Source organism: Oncorhynchus mykiss, chromosome 23, assembly GCF_013265735.2.
Source record: "Oncorhynchus mykiss isolate Arlee chromosome 23, USDA_OmykA_1.1, whole genome shotgun sequence".
Lineage (NCBI taxonomy): Eukaryota > Metazoa > Chordata > Actinopteri > Salmoniformes > Salmonidae > Oncorhynchus > Oncorhynchus mykiss.
Window position 1 is genome coordinate 35919262 of NC_048587.1, and position 16310 is coordinate 35935571.

General features: G+C 43.6%; 1 protein-coding gene across 1 annotated transcript in view; it reads left to right on the top strand.

The window, feature by feature from the left end:
- crtac1b (cartilage acidic protein 1b) overlaps positions 1–15736 on the top strand; it is a 55666-nt gene extending 39930 nt beyond the window's left edge. Inside the window, exons 6-15 of the mRNA XM_036960507.1 lie at positions 3653–3787; positions 3888–4033; positions 8317–8453; positions 10101–10183; positions 10557–10657; positions 10801–10969; positions 11548–11693; positions 13577–13619; positions 13801–13944; positions 14276–15736. Of these exons, the coding sequence (XP_036816402.1) occupies positions 3653–3787; positions 3888–4033; positions 8317–8453; positions 10101–10183; positions 10557–10657; positions 10801–10969; positions 11548–11693; positions 13577–13619; positions 13801–13944; positions 14276–14403 (1232 nt within the window). The 3' untranslated portion in view covers positions 14404–15736. The remainder of the gene's footprint in view (positions 1–3652; positions 3788–3887; positions 4034–8316; positions 8454–10100; positions 10184–10556; positions 10658–10800; positions 10970–11547; positions 11694–13576; positions 13620–13800; positions 13945–14275) is intronic.
- Positions 15737–16310: the final 574 nt, after the last annotated feature.

Consider the following 16310-nt stretch of genomic DNA (forward strand, 5'->3'; position numbering starts at 1 on the left):
AGCCATTGAACCCCTAGACATCTCCCTGAGAGGTGGCGCAGGGATGACAGTTGAGGAGGGCAGGTCCACAAACTGTCGCTGTATGCTGACGACCTCTTACTGTATATCTCAGACCCCATCACGTCTATCCCAATCACTATTGATGTCATCTCCAGATTTGGAAATGTTTCAGGTTACAAAATCAATTTCACAAAAAGCTTACTCTTTCCGCTCAATAAGCAAGCAATAGATCTATCTTTGGATTCATTTCCTTTCACGGTACTGCTCAATACTTTCACATATTTAGGGTTCTGTGTGACTATGAACTTGAAAGACCTGTTAAATTTTAATTTCAAGCCAGCCTTGGAGAAGGCTCAGCAGGACCTCAATCACTCCCCTCACCTCAATCATTTGCTGAGTCAACTCGGTCAAGATGGTCATCATGCCAAGATTCCTGTATCTATTTCAGACTATTCCCATCTTTATTGCAAAATATATATTTTTAAAACTGGATAGATATATCTACTTTCATTTGGAAAAAAAAGATCCCGTGGTTGCGTAAAGTGTTTTTGGAGAGACAGAAAGGAGAGGAGGGTCTTGCCCAACCCAATTTCCTCTAGTAATATTGGGCTGCTAATATTCACAAGATAACCTTTTGGGCCTCTACATTTTTAGAGGGGGAAGGACTGGTGTGGTCCCTTATGGAAGAGCGCCCGTGTCAAACATCATCCCCAGTCTCCTAAGTCTGTGCACCCCTACCATTGAGCATTCAATACCACTCAAACAACCCTACTGTGAAAAGTTCACTCAGGATATGGTCTCAGTTTAGGATCCACTTTGGACATAGACAAGCTATCTCATCCATGCCTTTTATTTCCAACTCACTCTTCACACCTTCCCTAATAGATACAGCCTTCCAGCTATGGTTTTAGAAAGGATTGAAGAGTGAAAAATACATTTTCCATGAGCGTATATTTACCTCCTTTGAACATCTAGTTAGAGAGCACAGTATACCCCAGACATACTTCTTCAGGTACCTGCAGATTCGTAACTTTACAAGAAAGATTTTCCCCTCATTCCCATCTCTCCCACCCACAAGCTGGCTCGATGAATGTCTGAAACTGTATCCCTATGCAAAGGGAAACATTTCGAAGTGTCACATGTGCTCCCTCTCCAGTCTCTAGGTCACCAGCCTGCTCGTTATGGCGCACACCTGTCACCATCGTTACACACACCTGCTCATCATCAGACTCTCCTGGACTCCATCACTTCCCTGATTACCTTCCCTATACTGTATATGGCACACCCTTTGGTTCCTTCCCCAGGCATTATTGTTATTGTTTCTGTTCCTGGGTCATGGCTGCGTTGTTTGTGTTATGTGTTTGTTTAATTTGTTTATGAAAACACTCACTCCCTGAACTTGCTTCCCAACTCTCAGTGCACATCGTTACACTAAGCTATATGACAATATTTAGAATATTGCATGCCCCACTCTTGACCATGTAAAGTGTTCATGGGAGGAAGAGTTTGATTTCCGATATGACCTGGCATTCTGCAGTTGACAGGATACACTCATCCTCTATCTGCATTAGACATGGGTTATTACAGTTTCAAGGATTTCATCGCCAACACTTTTGCAGGAGTAGACTTGCAAGATTGTTTCCAGAAATAGACCCAACCTGCACTAGATGCCATCAGGCACCCTCCATGCTGTATCACACATACTGGTCATGCCCGGCACTAGTTCCATTCTGGTCCTCTATGTTTGAGACTTTCTCATACAGTGCCTTGCGAAAGTATTCGGCCCCCTTGAACTTTGCGACCTTTTGCCACATTTCAGGCTTCAAACATGAAGATATAAAACTGTATTTTTTTGTGAAGAATCAACAACAAGTGGGACACAATCATGAAGTGGAACGACATTTATTGGATATTTCAAACTTTTTTAACAAATCAAAAACTGGAAAATTGGGCGTGCGTGCAAAATTATTCAGCCCCCTTAAGTTAATACTTTGTAGCGCCACCTTTTGCTGCGATTACAGCTGTAAGTCGCTTGGGGTATGTCTCTATCAGTTTTGCACATCGAGAGACTGACATTTTTTCCCATTCCTCCTTGCAAAACAGCTTGAGCTCAGTGAGGTTGGATGGAGAGCATTTGTGAACAGCAGTTTTCAGTTCTTTCCACAGATTCTCGATTGGATTCAGGTCTGGACTTTGACTTGGCCTGGATATGTTTATTTTTGAACCATTCCATTGTAAATTTTGCTTCATGTTTTGGATCATTGTCTTGTTGGAAGACAAATCTCCGTCCCAGTCTCAGGTCTTTTGCAGACTCCATCAGGTTTTCTTCCAGAATGGTCCTGTATTTGGCTCCATCCATCTTCCCATCAATTTTAACCATCTTCCCTGTCCCTGCTGAAGAAAAGCAGGCCCAAACCATGATGCTGCCACCACCATGTTTGACAGTGGGGATGGTGTGTTCAGGGTGATGAGCTGTGTTGCTTTTACGCCAAACATAATGTTTTGCATTGTTGCCAAAAAGTTCAATGTTGGTTTCATCTGACCAGAGCACCTTCTTCCACATGTTTGGTGTGTCTCCCAGGTGGCTTGTGGCAAACTTTAAACAACACTTTTTATGGATATCTTTAAGAAATGGCTTTCTTCTTGCCACTCTTCCATAAAGGCCAGATTTGTGCAATATATGACTGATTGTTGTCCTATGGACAGAGTCTCCCACCTCAGCTGTAGATCTCTGCAGTTCATCCAGAGTGATCATGGGCCTCTTGGCTGCATCTCTGATCAGTCTTCTCCTTGTATGAGCTGAAAGTTTAGAGGGACGGCCAGGTCTTGGTAGATTTGCAGTGGTCTGATACTCCTTCCATTTCAATATTATCGCTTGCACAGTGCTCCTTGGGATGTTTAAAGCTTGGGAAACCTTTTTGTATCCAAATCCGGCTTTAAACTTCTTCACAACAGTATCTCGGACCTGCCTGGTGTGTTCCTTGTTCTTCATGATGCTCTCTGCGCTTTTAACGGACCTCTGAGACTATCACAGTGCATGTGATAGTCTCAGCCACCACAACCACTTCATGATTGTGTCCCACTTGTTGTTGATTCTTCACAAAAAAATACAGTTTTATATCTTTATGTTTGAAGCCTGAAATGTGGCAAAAGGTCGCAAAGTTCAAGGGGGCCGAATACTTTCGCGAGGCACTGTATATATGCAATAAGGAAATTGCCCCAGATCCCTCTGTTGCTATTTTCTGGGTATCCCCCGAAGGGCTTAGTCTTTGTAACACCCAAGCAGACGCCATAGCCTTCTGGCCCGTCAACTCTTTCTTTTGAAGTGGAAGTCATATATTGTTTAACAGCTATTGCATAGGATAGTATCAATGTAACTTGTTGCTGTATTTATGTTGTTACTGTCCATTATGTTCTATCTACTTTTAAAAATCAATAAAACCAATTTCTCATCTCTCTCTCTCTCTCTCTCTCTCTCTCTCTCTCTCTCTCTCTCTCTCTCTCTCTCTCTCTCTCTCTCTCTCTCTCTCTCTCTCTCTCTCGAGGTGTGAGAGTCAGATTGTGAGATGTGTTCTTTCTTTCTCTCTCTCGCTCTCTCTCTTGGTGTGTGACATCAGTCAGATTGTGAGACGTGTTCTGTCTCTCTCTCCAGGTGGCCGTGGTGTGGTTGTAGGTCCCATTGTTAGCCAGTACTTGTCTGACGTGTTTTGTGATAACGAGTACGGACCTAACTTCCTGTTTGTAAACAATGGAGATGGAACCTTCACAGACGTGGCTCAGCAGGCAGGTGAGAGAAAGATGGAGAGACAGCTAATTGAACAGGTGTATCTATGTATTTTGATTGCCACACCATATATTACTGTGGTGTTCCCTCCTCTGTGTACCAGGTGTGGAAGACCCTATGCAGCACGGTAGGGGGGTGACTTTGGCTGACTTCAACAGAGACGGAAAGATGGACATTGTCTACGGAAACTGGAACGGGCCACATCGACTCTACCTACAGCTGGGCAACAACCGCAAGCACAGGTTCAAGGTATGGAACACAGTTTTAAACACAGATTCCACGTACGGTACTGTGGTTCAAGCACAGGTTCAAGGTTTGGTAGACAGATACAAACACAACTTCAGCACAGGTTCAAGTTACAGAAAGTAGGCTCACACACAACTTCAAGGAACGATAACAAAGGTTCAAGCACAGTAATCAACTAGCATCCCACCGTTTCTTCTATTGAGCAGTACATTGATCTTAGCTAACCTTCAGCTACTGTGCTTAATGATTCTAGAGGGTACCGCAGATCCTTCCTCTGACACACGCAGGCTGCTGCTGCGGCTGCTGCTGCTCTGTCTCCTCTGAAAATAATCAATGGCTACTTTCCTGCCAGAACAAAGCCCAGCTATTTAGATCCTGAATCCCATTATTATCCGTGTATTTTTATGGTCTTACATACTTTCGGCTGATGATTTACCAATTACTTCTAACTGTAGTTAAAAGTAAAATAGCTAATTAAATTTGTTTCCAGTGTATGCGTGTGTGTGTTGTGTGTGTGTGTGTGTTGTCAGGGATTAAGCTGTCCCAGTGAGGCCTTACACCACAAACCCCATAAACCTTGGCTGGGCTGATGTTTCTGTTAATTCAATGAGTCCCACCATCGCACAGGCGTGATTGATACTGAACAAAAATATAAACGCAACAAGCAACAATTTTACTGAGTTACAGTTCATATAAGGAAATCAGTCAATTGAAATAAATAAATTAGGCCCTAATCTATGGATTTCACATGACTGGGCAGGTGAGCAGCCATTGGTGGACCTGGGAGGGCATAGGCCCACCCACTTGGGAGCCATGGCCACCCACAGAGGAGTCAGGCCCAGCCAATCAGAGTTTTTCCCCACAAAAGGGCTTTATTACATACAGAAATACTCATCAGTTTCATCTCTCCGGGTGGCTGGTCTTGGGTGATCCCATAGGTGAATAAGCTGGATGTGTAGTGCCTGGGCTGGCATGGTTACACGTGGTCTGCGGTTGTAAGGCCGGTTGGACGTACTGCCAAATTCTCTAAAATGATGTTGGATGCGGCTTATGTAGAGAAATTAACATTCAATTCCCAGGAAACAGCTCTGGTAGACATTCCTGAAGTCAGCATGCCAATTGCACACTCCTTCAAAACTTGAGACATCTGTGGCATTGTGTTGTGACAAAACTGCACATTTTAGAGTGGCTGTGTATTATCCCAGCACAAGGTGCACCTTTGTAATGATCATGCTGTTTAATCAGCTTCTTGATATGTCACGTATACTCCCTCTCTGGCCTGTAGGTCATCACACTGCTGATTAACCCGCACACATGTCACCGTCGTCTTGCGCACCTGCGCCTCATGACACTCACCTGGACTCCCATCACCTCCTTGATTATCTTCCCTATATCTGTCACTCCTCTTGGTTCTTTCCTCAGGTGTCATTGACTCTGTTTTCATGTCGGTGCGTTGTTTCATGTTCATTGTTTCTTTTATTTATTAAAACACTCACTCATTGAACTTGCTGACTCTCAGCGCACTTGTTACAGAATAACACCTCACCTAAGGGAAGCATCAGGGAGTGTTATTTTATTTCTACAGGCTCATGCCTCGACCAGATAGCTAGGCTTCCCTGCCTCATCCGGCTCGTCAGGCTTTCTGCCTCCACCGGATCGCCAGGCTCCCCTGCTTCCACCGGCTCATCGGGTTCTCATGCCTCTGACGGATTGCCAGGCTCCCCTACCTCAACTCTCTCACACACACAGTATCTGGGTTGACCTTTAGCATTGGTAATTAAGGTGTTGTCAAAGGTGTGTACGGGAGGCGAAGTCAGATGCAGGAGAGCAGAGTGTAGTGAACAGGCGCACTTTAATTCCGTTCCAAAAAGACACAGCACATAAAAACAATAACCTGCCAAAAACACGGAACATGACAAAAGTAAAGCGCCCAACAATAATCCACAATATCAAACAAACAATTACACACAAAGACATGATGGGAAACAGAGGGCTAAATACATGTAGAATGATTAGGGAATGAAAACCAGGTGTGTATGGGACAAGACAAAACAAATGGATATATTAAAATGGAGCGGCGAGGGCTAGAAAGCTCGAACAAGGAGAGGATCCCGACATCGGCGGAAGTCGTGACAGGTGTTTTGTCACTCCAGTAATCTACTGAATAAAAGGAGCTGAAGCAGCAGCTTGGCTGGACAGTGGATGGACAGGGGGAAGAGGGGAAAGTGCCGATTAGGACTGTTTTAACTCTATGGATGCAGCGACCACACACACACACACACACACACACACACACACACTTGCACACTCACACATGCACGCAAAAACACAGGCACACACACTCATCTTAGCAGTATGTCTCCCAGCCCCACCAACCGTAACTAAGAATAAATCTCAGAAGACATGATGTGAGCTAATGGGGCATCTTAAAATGAAATGTCAGCAGGGATTCAGTGAAAATCACTATCATGTTGATTTGAATTGAACAAATCTGAGATTTGACAAAGTAGTTGGTCCTCTTCCCTAATCTGGCTAACAACTAACTATCCAAGTCCTGCTGGCTTCATTCTGGGATGGCTCATTGATGTTGTAGCCACAATGCGTCAATAATGAAGGGGGCTGTATTCTTTACTGGTTGGCTCTCCTCTTTCTATTTTGCTCAAACACCCACATACTATGCACAGCCCTGAGCGCCGCCCCTTCCATTACAACAGTTGGATTTTCAAATCCAAACAAGTTGAGGTCTCAAAACATTTGAGAGAACCAATCAATACCTCCTTTCTAGATCAGTGTGTCACAACTCTCCCTGCACTGTGAGTCATGTGGGCCGCATCAACCAGGCTACTTTTTCCCAGTATAGAGCTCCTCACTCCATCTCCTTTGCCCCTCTCTTTATCTCCCCTTCCCTATCTCACCCTTTCTGAATTTCCCTTCCCTCTCTTCTCTCGTCAACTTCTCTCTCTCCCCTCTCCCTTTTTTCTTTGGCCATTCCATCCACTCATTCACCAAAACAACAGAAGGTCACTTTCTGCCCCTTTCTTCTCTTCCGTCGTTCCCTTTCCTTCTCTCCCTCTTTCTCTCTCCTCGCTCCTCCTCCCCTCACCTCCCTCCTTCCTGCCCTCACTTGGCCATCCCCTCTCCTTCACCTAAACAGTAGAAGGTCACTCCCCTCCCTCCCCGCTTTCCTCATCCCCTCTCCTCTACGCCCTCCCCTTAGGCTTTATGATCCATATAATTAACACAGGGAGTAAACACTGTAAGGAGAGGAGAGAGGGATGAGATAGAGGTGAGAGAGGAGGAGAGGAGAGGAACATGTACACTACAAGACCAAAAGTATGTGGACACGTGCCCGTCGATCATTTCATTCCAAAATATGGAGTTGGTCCTCCCCTTTGCTGCTCTAACAGCCTCCACTCCATGAGCCCAGGACTAAATCACCTGACCAACAAATCAAGACTCCCCTCCCCCCAGTGTGGTAGAACAGTACAATATTTTGGGCTTGAGGCTCCCAAATACGTTGACAGTTGACACTATGCCTGGTCCTGGATAGGATGTGCAGGTTTTTGTTACAGCCCAGCTTTACACCAGCTTACTCAGCAGACCAACTACAAATTACTCACTTTGCTTATCCATACTCACAGTGAGTCCAGCAGTCACATTTCATTGCATTTCATTTTTTTATTTTACTAAGCAAGTCAGTTAAGAACAAATTCTTATTTTCAAAGACGGCCTAGGAACAGTGGGTTCCTGGGTACCTGCCTGTTCAGGGGCAGAACGGCAGATTTGTACCTTGTCAGCTCGGGGATTTGAACTTGCAACCTTCCGGTTACTAGTCCAACACTCTAACCACCAGGCTACCCTGCTGCCCACAATTGCACATGTATTAAGAAAACAAATGAAAAATGCTTCCAGACAGGACGGAGTGACCCACTATTTGGGTTTGGTTGAGAGTTTTTCCACTCAACAGATGGTACATTTACAGAAATACAATTTTATGAACAGGAATCTCCCCCAGTGTGTATGTAATATCAACACGAAACATTGCCTAAACCCCATGAGGTCGCCATAGTGGGATGTTAGCTACCTGGAGTGAGTGTACATAGTGAGTATTCCCATAATGTTACATTGGTCTCCTGCTGTTCCTGTTGTGTGTGGAGGTGTGTGTGCTTGCATGCAAACTCGTGCCGTGCATGCATATGTGCGTTCGTGCCTGTGTTCCTGTGTGTGTGTGTGTGTGTGTGTGTCTCTCTGTGTCTGTGTGTTAACATATTGTCTCCCTCCCCCAGGACATAGCGTCTCAGAAGTTCTCCATGCCGTCTCCGGTGCGTACGGTCATCGCTGCAGACTTCGACAACGACAACGAACTAGAGGTGTTCTTTAATAACATTGCTTACAGAGGGTCGTCATCCAACAGACTGTTCAGGTACACGCGCACACACACACACATACACGGAGACGCACACACATACACTCACACACATGCAATATATCAGTTGAATCATCAGTTCCAAAAAGCAATTAAACTAATTGAATTTCCATGTAAATTTGAGCCTCAAATCTTAGCTAACATTTGTTAATGTCAGATCTCTAATTCCTCTGTTATTTTAGACTTAAAGCATTTCTGTAGTCAGGAAGTAGTCATAATGACTGAATATTCCCAGACGTGTGACTATTGGTGGAATGTGTGTGTGTGTGTGTTTGTGTGCTCATGTGTTTGTCCCCTTTGTAGTTATGCAGGATATCTGTGGTTTGAAATGGTGATCAATCCAACATCCAAAGCCCGAGGCTCCACTTGTACCATATTAAAACCTGAGTTGAAGTTTCAATCATGAAACACAATCCACCAAAATTAACGGTTATGCATTGTCTGGCAATGAAATACCCAGCTTGAACTATTTTCCTCATTGTCCTCATTGAAGCTAATTAATTGAATCAATCAAAGTTGTGCTGGGTTTGAGTGCGCTGGAAAACTCTGTCTTATGTTCTAAGTTGACAATGTTCTGAAGTTTAATAAAGTTGATAGAAAAACATATTTGTGACCCAATCTCAATATGGAAAATTTTGTTAGGTGAGGCGCTGTTCAAACTATGAGATGTTACGAGGAAATGACAGTGATTAGTACCGGATGTGTAAATGATTGAACTTGTCCATGCCAGGATAATCAGGACAAAATAGCTGCTGTGCTTCATAACATCCAACATTAAAAATGTGTAGTGGATATGAAATTCGTCCAAAGTGTGTTGGCTGGAGTAAATCAGGGACATTACTGAGATCTAAAAGGCAACTGTCATTCACAGAGTGACAGGCTAGTCCAGGGTTCTCCAACTGGCGGCCCGCGTGCCGAATTTGGCCTGCGTGTGGATTTATTTGCACCCCAAAGTTTTCTGAGCAAAAAATCTCTATATTTTGAAACTGTATGTCATTGAGGGGCATTAAAGACTGTAAAAACACTAGGAAATCAGCTCCAAGTAATTTACATTTTGGAAATCCCACCATAATAGAGAGACACATGATCGTATACAAATGCAAGCAAGGTTTGAAATTATTGTTTTAGTCAAATATTTTATCTGTTTGGGCTTCTTGCGGTCAATTTGCAGTCTACAAATTAGTATAATTTTTGTATTATATATATATTTTTTATTGTTGGACATAAAAGTATGTAAAAATACCAGGAAATCAGCTCCAAGTGATTTTAATTTTGGAAATATGTTCCCAAGTATTCCAACGCATAATAGACAAGTGATCATATACAAATGTAAGCAAGGTTTGAAATATAATATCTGTTTGGGCGTCTTGTGGTCAATTTGCAATCAACAAATGATTTGACATTCTGTTCCGGCCCCCCAACTATGCACTCAAGAACAAATTGGCCCAAGGCTGAATCAAGTTGATGATCGCTGGACTTGTGTCTTGCTTTTTTGACTAAGGCGGTTGGCTTTGAGGGGCATTTATTATGCAGAATGTTGTGAGTTTGAGTCCCACTTGGGGAACAACAGAATGCACCCTGAGTGATGGTAGCTGGGCCTGGGTTATTATGGGGAGTTTAACAGATATCTGGTTGCTATGGCAGGGTAACTAGGAGAGAACATGGGGACCCCCAGATTGAGGAGCTGAATGTGGGGGAGGCAGCCGAGCCAGAAGGACGAGGAACAGGTGAGGGTTGGGGGTCAGGGGAGTGTACAGGTGTATGTGTATGGGGGGTAGAAATACCTATTAGGCTTACACTGTGATGAACTGTTTATCATTAACCTATTTTACACTGTAAATGTGTAACACACATCGATTATATAGTGTAATTCCTACTTCCTCCATGGGATGGTGCTAGATGTCTGTGGTTTGAGATTGTAAACTTGACTAATCAGCTTTGGCAGCTCTGATTCTAGCTCCTTATCAGCCTCTTTTCTCAATGTGTGTTCTCTTATTATTCTTATTGTGTTGTATGTTCGTGTCCTCTCAGTGACCTGTGTCCGTTAGTTCGATGTGTGTTCTAAGTGTTTGCATGTGTGTATGTGTTGTCGTCTATCAGGGGCGGCAGTGACAGACTTTGATGGAGACGGTCGTCTGGACCTGCTGATATCTCATGGAGAGAGTGCTGCACAGCCTCTCTCTATCTACAGAGTCAACCAGGTACCACTGTGTGTGTGCTCTGACCACATGTTCTCGTTGTGTGTTCTCTCACCATATTTTCCAATTCGAGATGTTGTATCCCACACACATCTCCTTTAATCTGCCCCCCCCCCCCCCCTCCCCCCTCCCTCTCTTTCTCTCAGGGCTCCACTAACTCATGGCTGCGTGTTATCCCTCGTACCCAGTACGGGGCGTATGCCCGGGGGGCTAAGGTAGTGGTCTACACTAAGAGAAGTGGTCCACACACACGCATCATCGACGGGGGCTCCGGATACCTCTGTGAGATGGAGCCTGTAGCACACTTTGGGCTCGGTAGGTCTGACACATACAGATGTACGCTCATGCACACACACATGCAGGTACATATAGATGTACGCTCATACACACACACATGCACGTAGGAAACAAACACACGCAGAGTGCACACAGACTGAGTGTGTGTGTGGAAAGCATTGCCAGATCCATGTGGAAAGCATTGCCTTAATACCCCTTCTGATTGGAGGCCCGGGGGAGAGATAGAGAGAAAGGGGAGGATGTGAGGGGCGAGGAGGTGGAAGGGAGAGGCAGGTGCAGGTGCAGCAGCTGGAAGGCCTGGATAGAAACCCCTCTCCAGCCCCTCATCCCCATAGTCCAGCCAAGACAGTTAACTTCTGCCGGTTCAGACTAGCAGTAGTGTGTGTGTGTGTTGTGTGTTGTGTGTGTGTGTGTGTGTGTGTGTGTGTGTGTGTGTGTGTGTGTGTGTGTGTGTGTGTGTACTGACATAATATAGAAACATTAAAGGAACATTATGTGGATTTTACGGGAACATTATGTAAACATTCTGACAATGTTATGGAACATTATGAGGATGTTTTGGTGATGTTACCTGTCTCTCTTACCTGTCTCTCCAGGTAAAGACATAGCCACTAATGTTGAGGTGTACTGGCCAGATGGGAAGTCAATAGCCAGGCCTCTGGAACCAAGTGAGATCAACTCTGTCCTGGAGATCCGGTATCCCAGAGAGGAGGAGGAGGGCACACCTGAAATAGAGATAGAGGTAAGGACCATATTTTTATCTCACTCTTTCTCTCTCTCTCTCTTTCACTGTTTCTTTCTCCCTCTCACTGCCCCCCCCTCTCAATTCAATTCAATTCAAAGGCTTTATTGGCATGGGAAACATATGCCAACATTGCCAAAGCAAGTAAAGTAGATAATATACAAAAGTGAAATAAACAATACAAATAACCATAAACATTACACTCACAGAAGCTCCAAAAGAATAAAGACATTACAAATGTCATATCATGTGTACAATGTTGTAACGATATGCAAATGGTTAAAGTTCAAAAGTGAAAATAAATAAACATAAATATGGGATGTATTTACAATGGTGTTTGTTCTTCACTGGTTCACTGGTTCTTTACTTGTGGCACCAGGTCACAAATCTTGCTGCTGTTATGGCACACTGTGGTGTTTCACCCAGTAGATATGGGAGTTAATCAAAATTTGATTTGTTTTCAACATCTTTGTGGATCTGTGTAATCTGAGGGAAATATGTATCTATAATATGGTCATACATTTGACAGGAGGTTAGGAAGTACAGCTCAGTTTCCACCTCATATAGTACACGCAAAACAGCAGTCTCAAAGTCAAGAGTGAAGAGTCGACTCCAGGATGCTGGCCTTCTAGGCAGTGTTGCAAAGAAAAATACATATCTCAGACTGGCCAATAAAAATAAAAGATTAAGATGGGCAAAAGAACACAGACACTGGACAGAGGCTCTGTCTAGAAGGTCCGCATTGCGGAGTCGCCTCTTCACTGTTGATGTTGAGGCTGGTGTTTTGCGGATACTATTTAATGAAGCTGCCAGTTGAGGACTTGTGAGGCGTCTGTTTCTCAAGCTAGACACTCTAATGTATTGGCCTCATGCTCAGTTGTGCACCGAGGCCTCCCACTCTTTCTATTCTGAACAGAGCCAGTTTGCGCTATTCTGTGAAGGGAGTAGCACACAGTGTTGTACGAGATCATCAGTTTCTTGCAATTTGTTGTTTTGTAGTGTTCAGTTTTTCCATTAAAATGACGAACACTTACCACGCCGCATCTTTGTCCGATCCTTACTCCTTTTCAGACGAAGAGGAGGAAATCTGCCATGACACAAATGCTGATGCTCCAGATACTCAACTAGTTTAAAGAAGGCCAGTTTTATTGCTTCTGTAATCAGGACAACAGTTTTAAGCTCTGCCAACATAATTGCAAAAAGGTTTTCTAATTAATAATTGGTTTTTTTTAAATGATAAACTTGGATTAGCTAACACAACGTGCCATGGGAACACAGGAGTGATTGTTGCTGATAATGGGCCTCTGTATGCCTATGTAGATATTCCATAAAACATCTGCTGTTTCCAACTACAATAGTCATTTACAACATTAACAGTGTCTACACTGTATTTCTGATAAATTTTATGTTATTTTAATGGACAAAAAAATTGCTTTCTTTTGAAAACAAGAACATTTCTAAGTGACCCCAAGGCCAATGTGACATTTGCTCAGTAGATTGTTTTCGCTGAGGAAATGTACGAGTCTGCTGTTAATGATAATGCAGAGGATATTTCTAATGTTGCTGTTGACGTATATCCCCCGGTAGTTATTGGGGTCAAATTTGTGTCCACTGTTGTGTATTGGGGTGATCTCAAACCACACAATGGGACTTCAAAGCAAGTGGCTAAGTTTGACCCCGCACATAATTTAGTTGCTCTCTCTCTCTCTCTCTCTCTCTCTCTCTCTCTCTCTCTCTATCTCTCTCTCTCTCTCTCTCTCTGGTTGTTAATAATTATTATCCAGTGACTGTATTCTGTACTTATCATAAGATCTTGTGTTATAAGATGATACAGTTTCTTGCTTTCAACGAGACAGTATTGAAGGTGTATCCCTTTCTTACAGTGTGGCCAAGGGTTTGCTATGAATGAGAATGGCCGGTGCACAGGTAGGTTGAGCTCCACTATATGTCTTTAACAATCCCGGTCCTGTTTGCCAATGTGCTATCCTGCATCTCTTTCCCTGCAATAAACGTCTTCTCCCGCTACCTTCCTTCTCTCTCCCTCTCCTCCCACTCTCCTCCCTTCCCCCTTTACACGTCCCATTCTTTCCCTCCCCCCTCCCTCCAGATAAGGATGAGTGCACCCAGTTCCCCTCTGTGTGTCCCACTGACCGTCCTGTATGCACTAACACCTATGGCAGCCACAAGTGTCGTGCCAATAAGAGGTGCAACCAGGGCTTTGAACCCAACGATGATGGATCGGCCTGCGTGGGTGAGTGGGCTTACCCTGGTCCTAGATATGTTTGTGCTGTCTTGCCATCTCTTGTAAATGCCATGCCATGTTTGACCATAAAACGTGGCTACACAGCACTAACAGACCTGGGACCAGGCTAGAATGTGCTACAATATACAATAGATATAGCTGCCCAAGCGAAATAGGTTTTTTGAGGCTACAGTCCTTCCAACGAGTGATTGTAACATTTTCCAAACTACTTTTCTCCTCTCTGCATCCCTGTACCTGCATGACTTACTGTCTGGCTTTGCACTGTGAGTTAATCTATGGCTGTTATTAATCTTTCTGTCTTCATTGTGCCTCTCTGCAGCTCAGGTAGCTTACTTTGGGGGGACACGCTCCTCGGGGGTCCGAAGATGGGCCGGCTTCTCTCTCTGGCTTCTTTCTCTCTCTCTGCTGCCTCTCCTCTCCTCCCATCTGCAAACCGGACTACTGTAGCTGCTACACACTTCCTCTCCACTTCACTCTGGAACCTTCCCTCCTTCGCTCTCCTCCCTCTCTCTGGGGGAGTGTACAGTGACTCTCGAAAACAAACTGAACATGAAAGTCTCTTCTCCATCTTCATTCCTCTGGAAAATTAACTGCTCATGGAAGCATCTACCATCTTTTCACTCGTCCTGAAACAAACGGATCATAGAACTCACTCCCTCTCTTCACTCTCAAAACGAGCTCTCCATGAACATTTCTTATTCTCTTCACTCCTCTCATACATAACAACTCATGGACTTCTCTTCCTCCTTTCTTCACTTGTTCATGGACTTTTCATGGACTTCTGTTTGTCAACACTTAGCTCCCAGCCCCCTCTGAACTGTATAATTACACGCACACACACTGGGAGCATGCTGCTGTGAGTTAAGGAGTTAACAACGAACTGCAGAGTCCTTCACACCACCTCATCAGCTGGACTAGCCTTGGACTTCAGTGTGTCTGCGTCTATATATCGCACACTATTCCCTCTAGAATGCACCGGTACATATCTGGGTAGTGTTCAAAAGGACACACCATAGAATAACGTTTCCATATATTAATACCTCTGCATTTCACTCGGTTCCAAAACGTTTATTTCGTGCCTACTGAACATAATATATGCCATTTAGGAGACACTTTTATTCAAAGCGACTTAGTCATGCATGCATACATTTTACATATGGGTGGTCCCAGGAATCAAACCCACTACCCTGGCGTTACAAGCGCCATGCTTTACCGACTGAGCTACAGAGGACCCTGCTTTGGGTTTCCCATGATGGAAGAAAGGTAATGTCTGCTTTATTTGATACACAAAGGACATGATCTTCATCATATTTTTGACATTAGCATTGGATGATTCTTGATAGATGCTTTTCATGAAAACATATTGCATAACGAATACATATCTAAACACATGTCACACAGTCATACCCAAGCCTTCAATGCCAAACAGTGTTCTTCAATCCTGCTTCTAGGGTTCCGCAAGACTTTTCCTCCGTCCAAGCACATACATACTGTACCTGATTCAAACTCAGTTGATCAGATGAATCTGGAATGTTAACGTTGTGCTGGAACAAAATCCTGCACAACATATAGATCCCCAGGACAAGCACTGAAGAACACTGATGTAAAATGATGCTCCCGGTACCTCAAACCAGGCTTTCCACCAAATGTTGCATTGCCTCCTTACTGTAAATAAATTATGATGATGATGTATAAATGATGATGTTCAACCTGTTTTCAAGTTAATTGCATTCCTTATCGTGTCTCCAATGTCAAATAAAAGTGTCATTATTATATAAAAGAGCCATGTGCAATGTGATTTAAAAAGTAAAATCCATCTCATTATAGGATGAATCCTAACCTGAGATTCCTGCATGTGCTGTAACTCACACTTTCAATATGAATCACAGATGTCAATCAGAGATATGTATATTTAGTACTGATGAAACTCAAGTTAGGTTCTGACACTCTGTTCCCAATGTTAGCATTTTAATGTATAGCCATGAGAGTACAAAAAGGAAACAGTCACATTGTGTGACTAAGGTCGGGATTCAGTCTGATTGCGGGTTCAAGTCAAGACAAATTGTATTTGTCACATGCGCCGAATACAACAGGTATAGATAGACCTTACCGTGAAATGATTACTTACCAGCAATGGCGTTCAATAATAGAGTAAATATTTGCTAAATAAACGAAAGTAAAATAAAAAGTAACACAATAAGATGACATAACAATAACCGGTACCGAGTCAATGTGCGGGGATACAGGTTAGTCGAGGTAATTGGTACATGTAGGTAGGGGTAAAGTGACTATGGGTAGATAATAAACAGTATTTGGTTTTAAATATACTTAAGCATCAAAAGTACATGTAATTT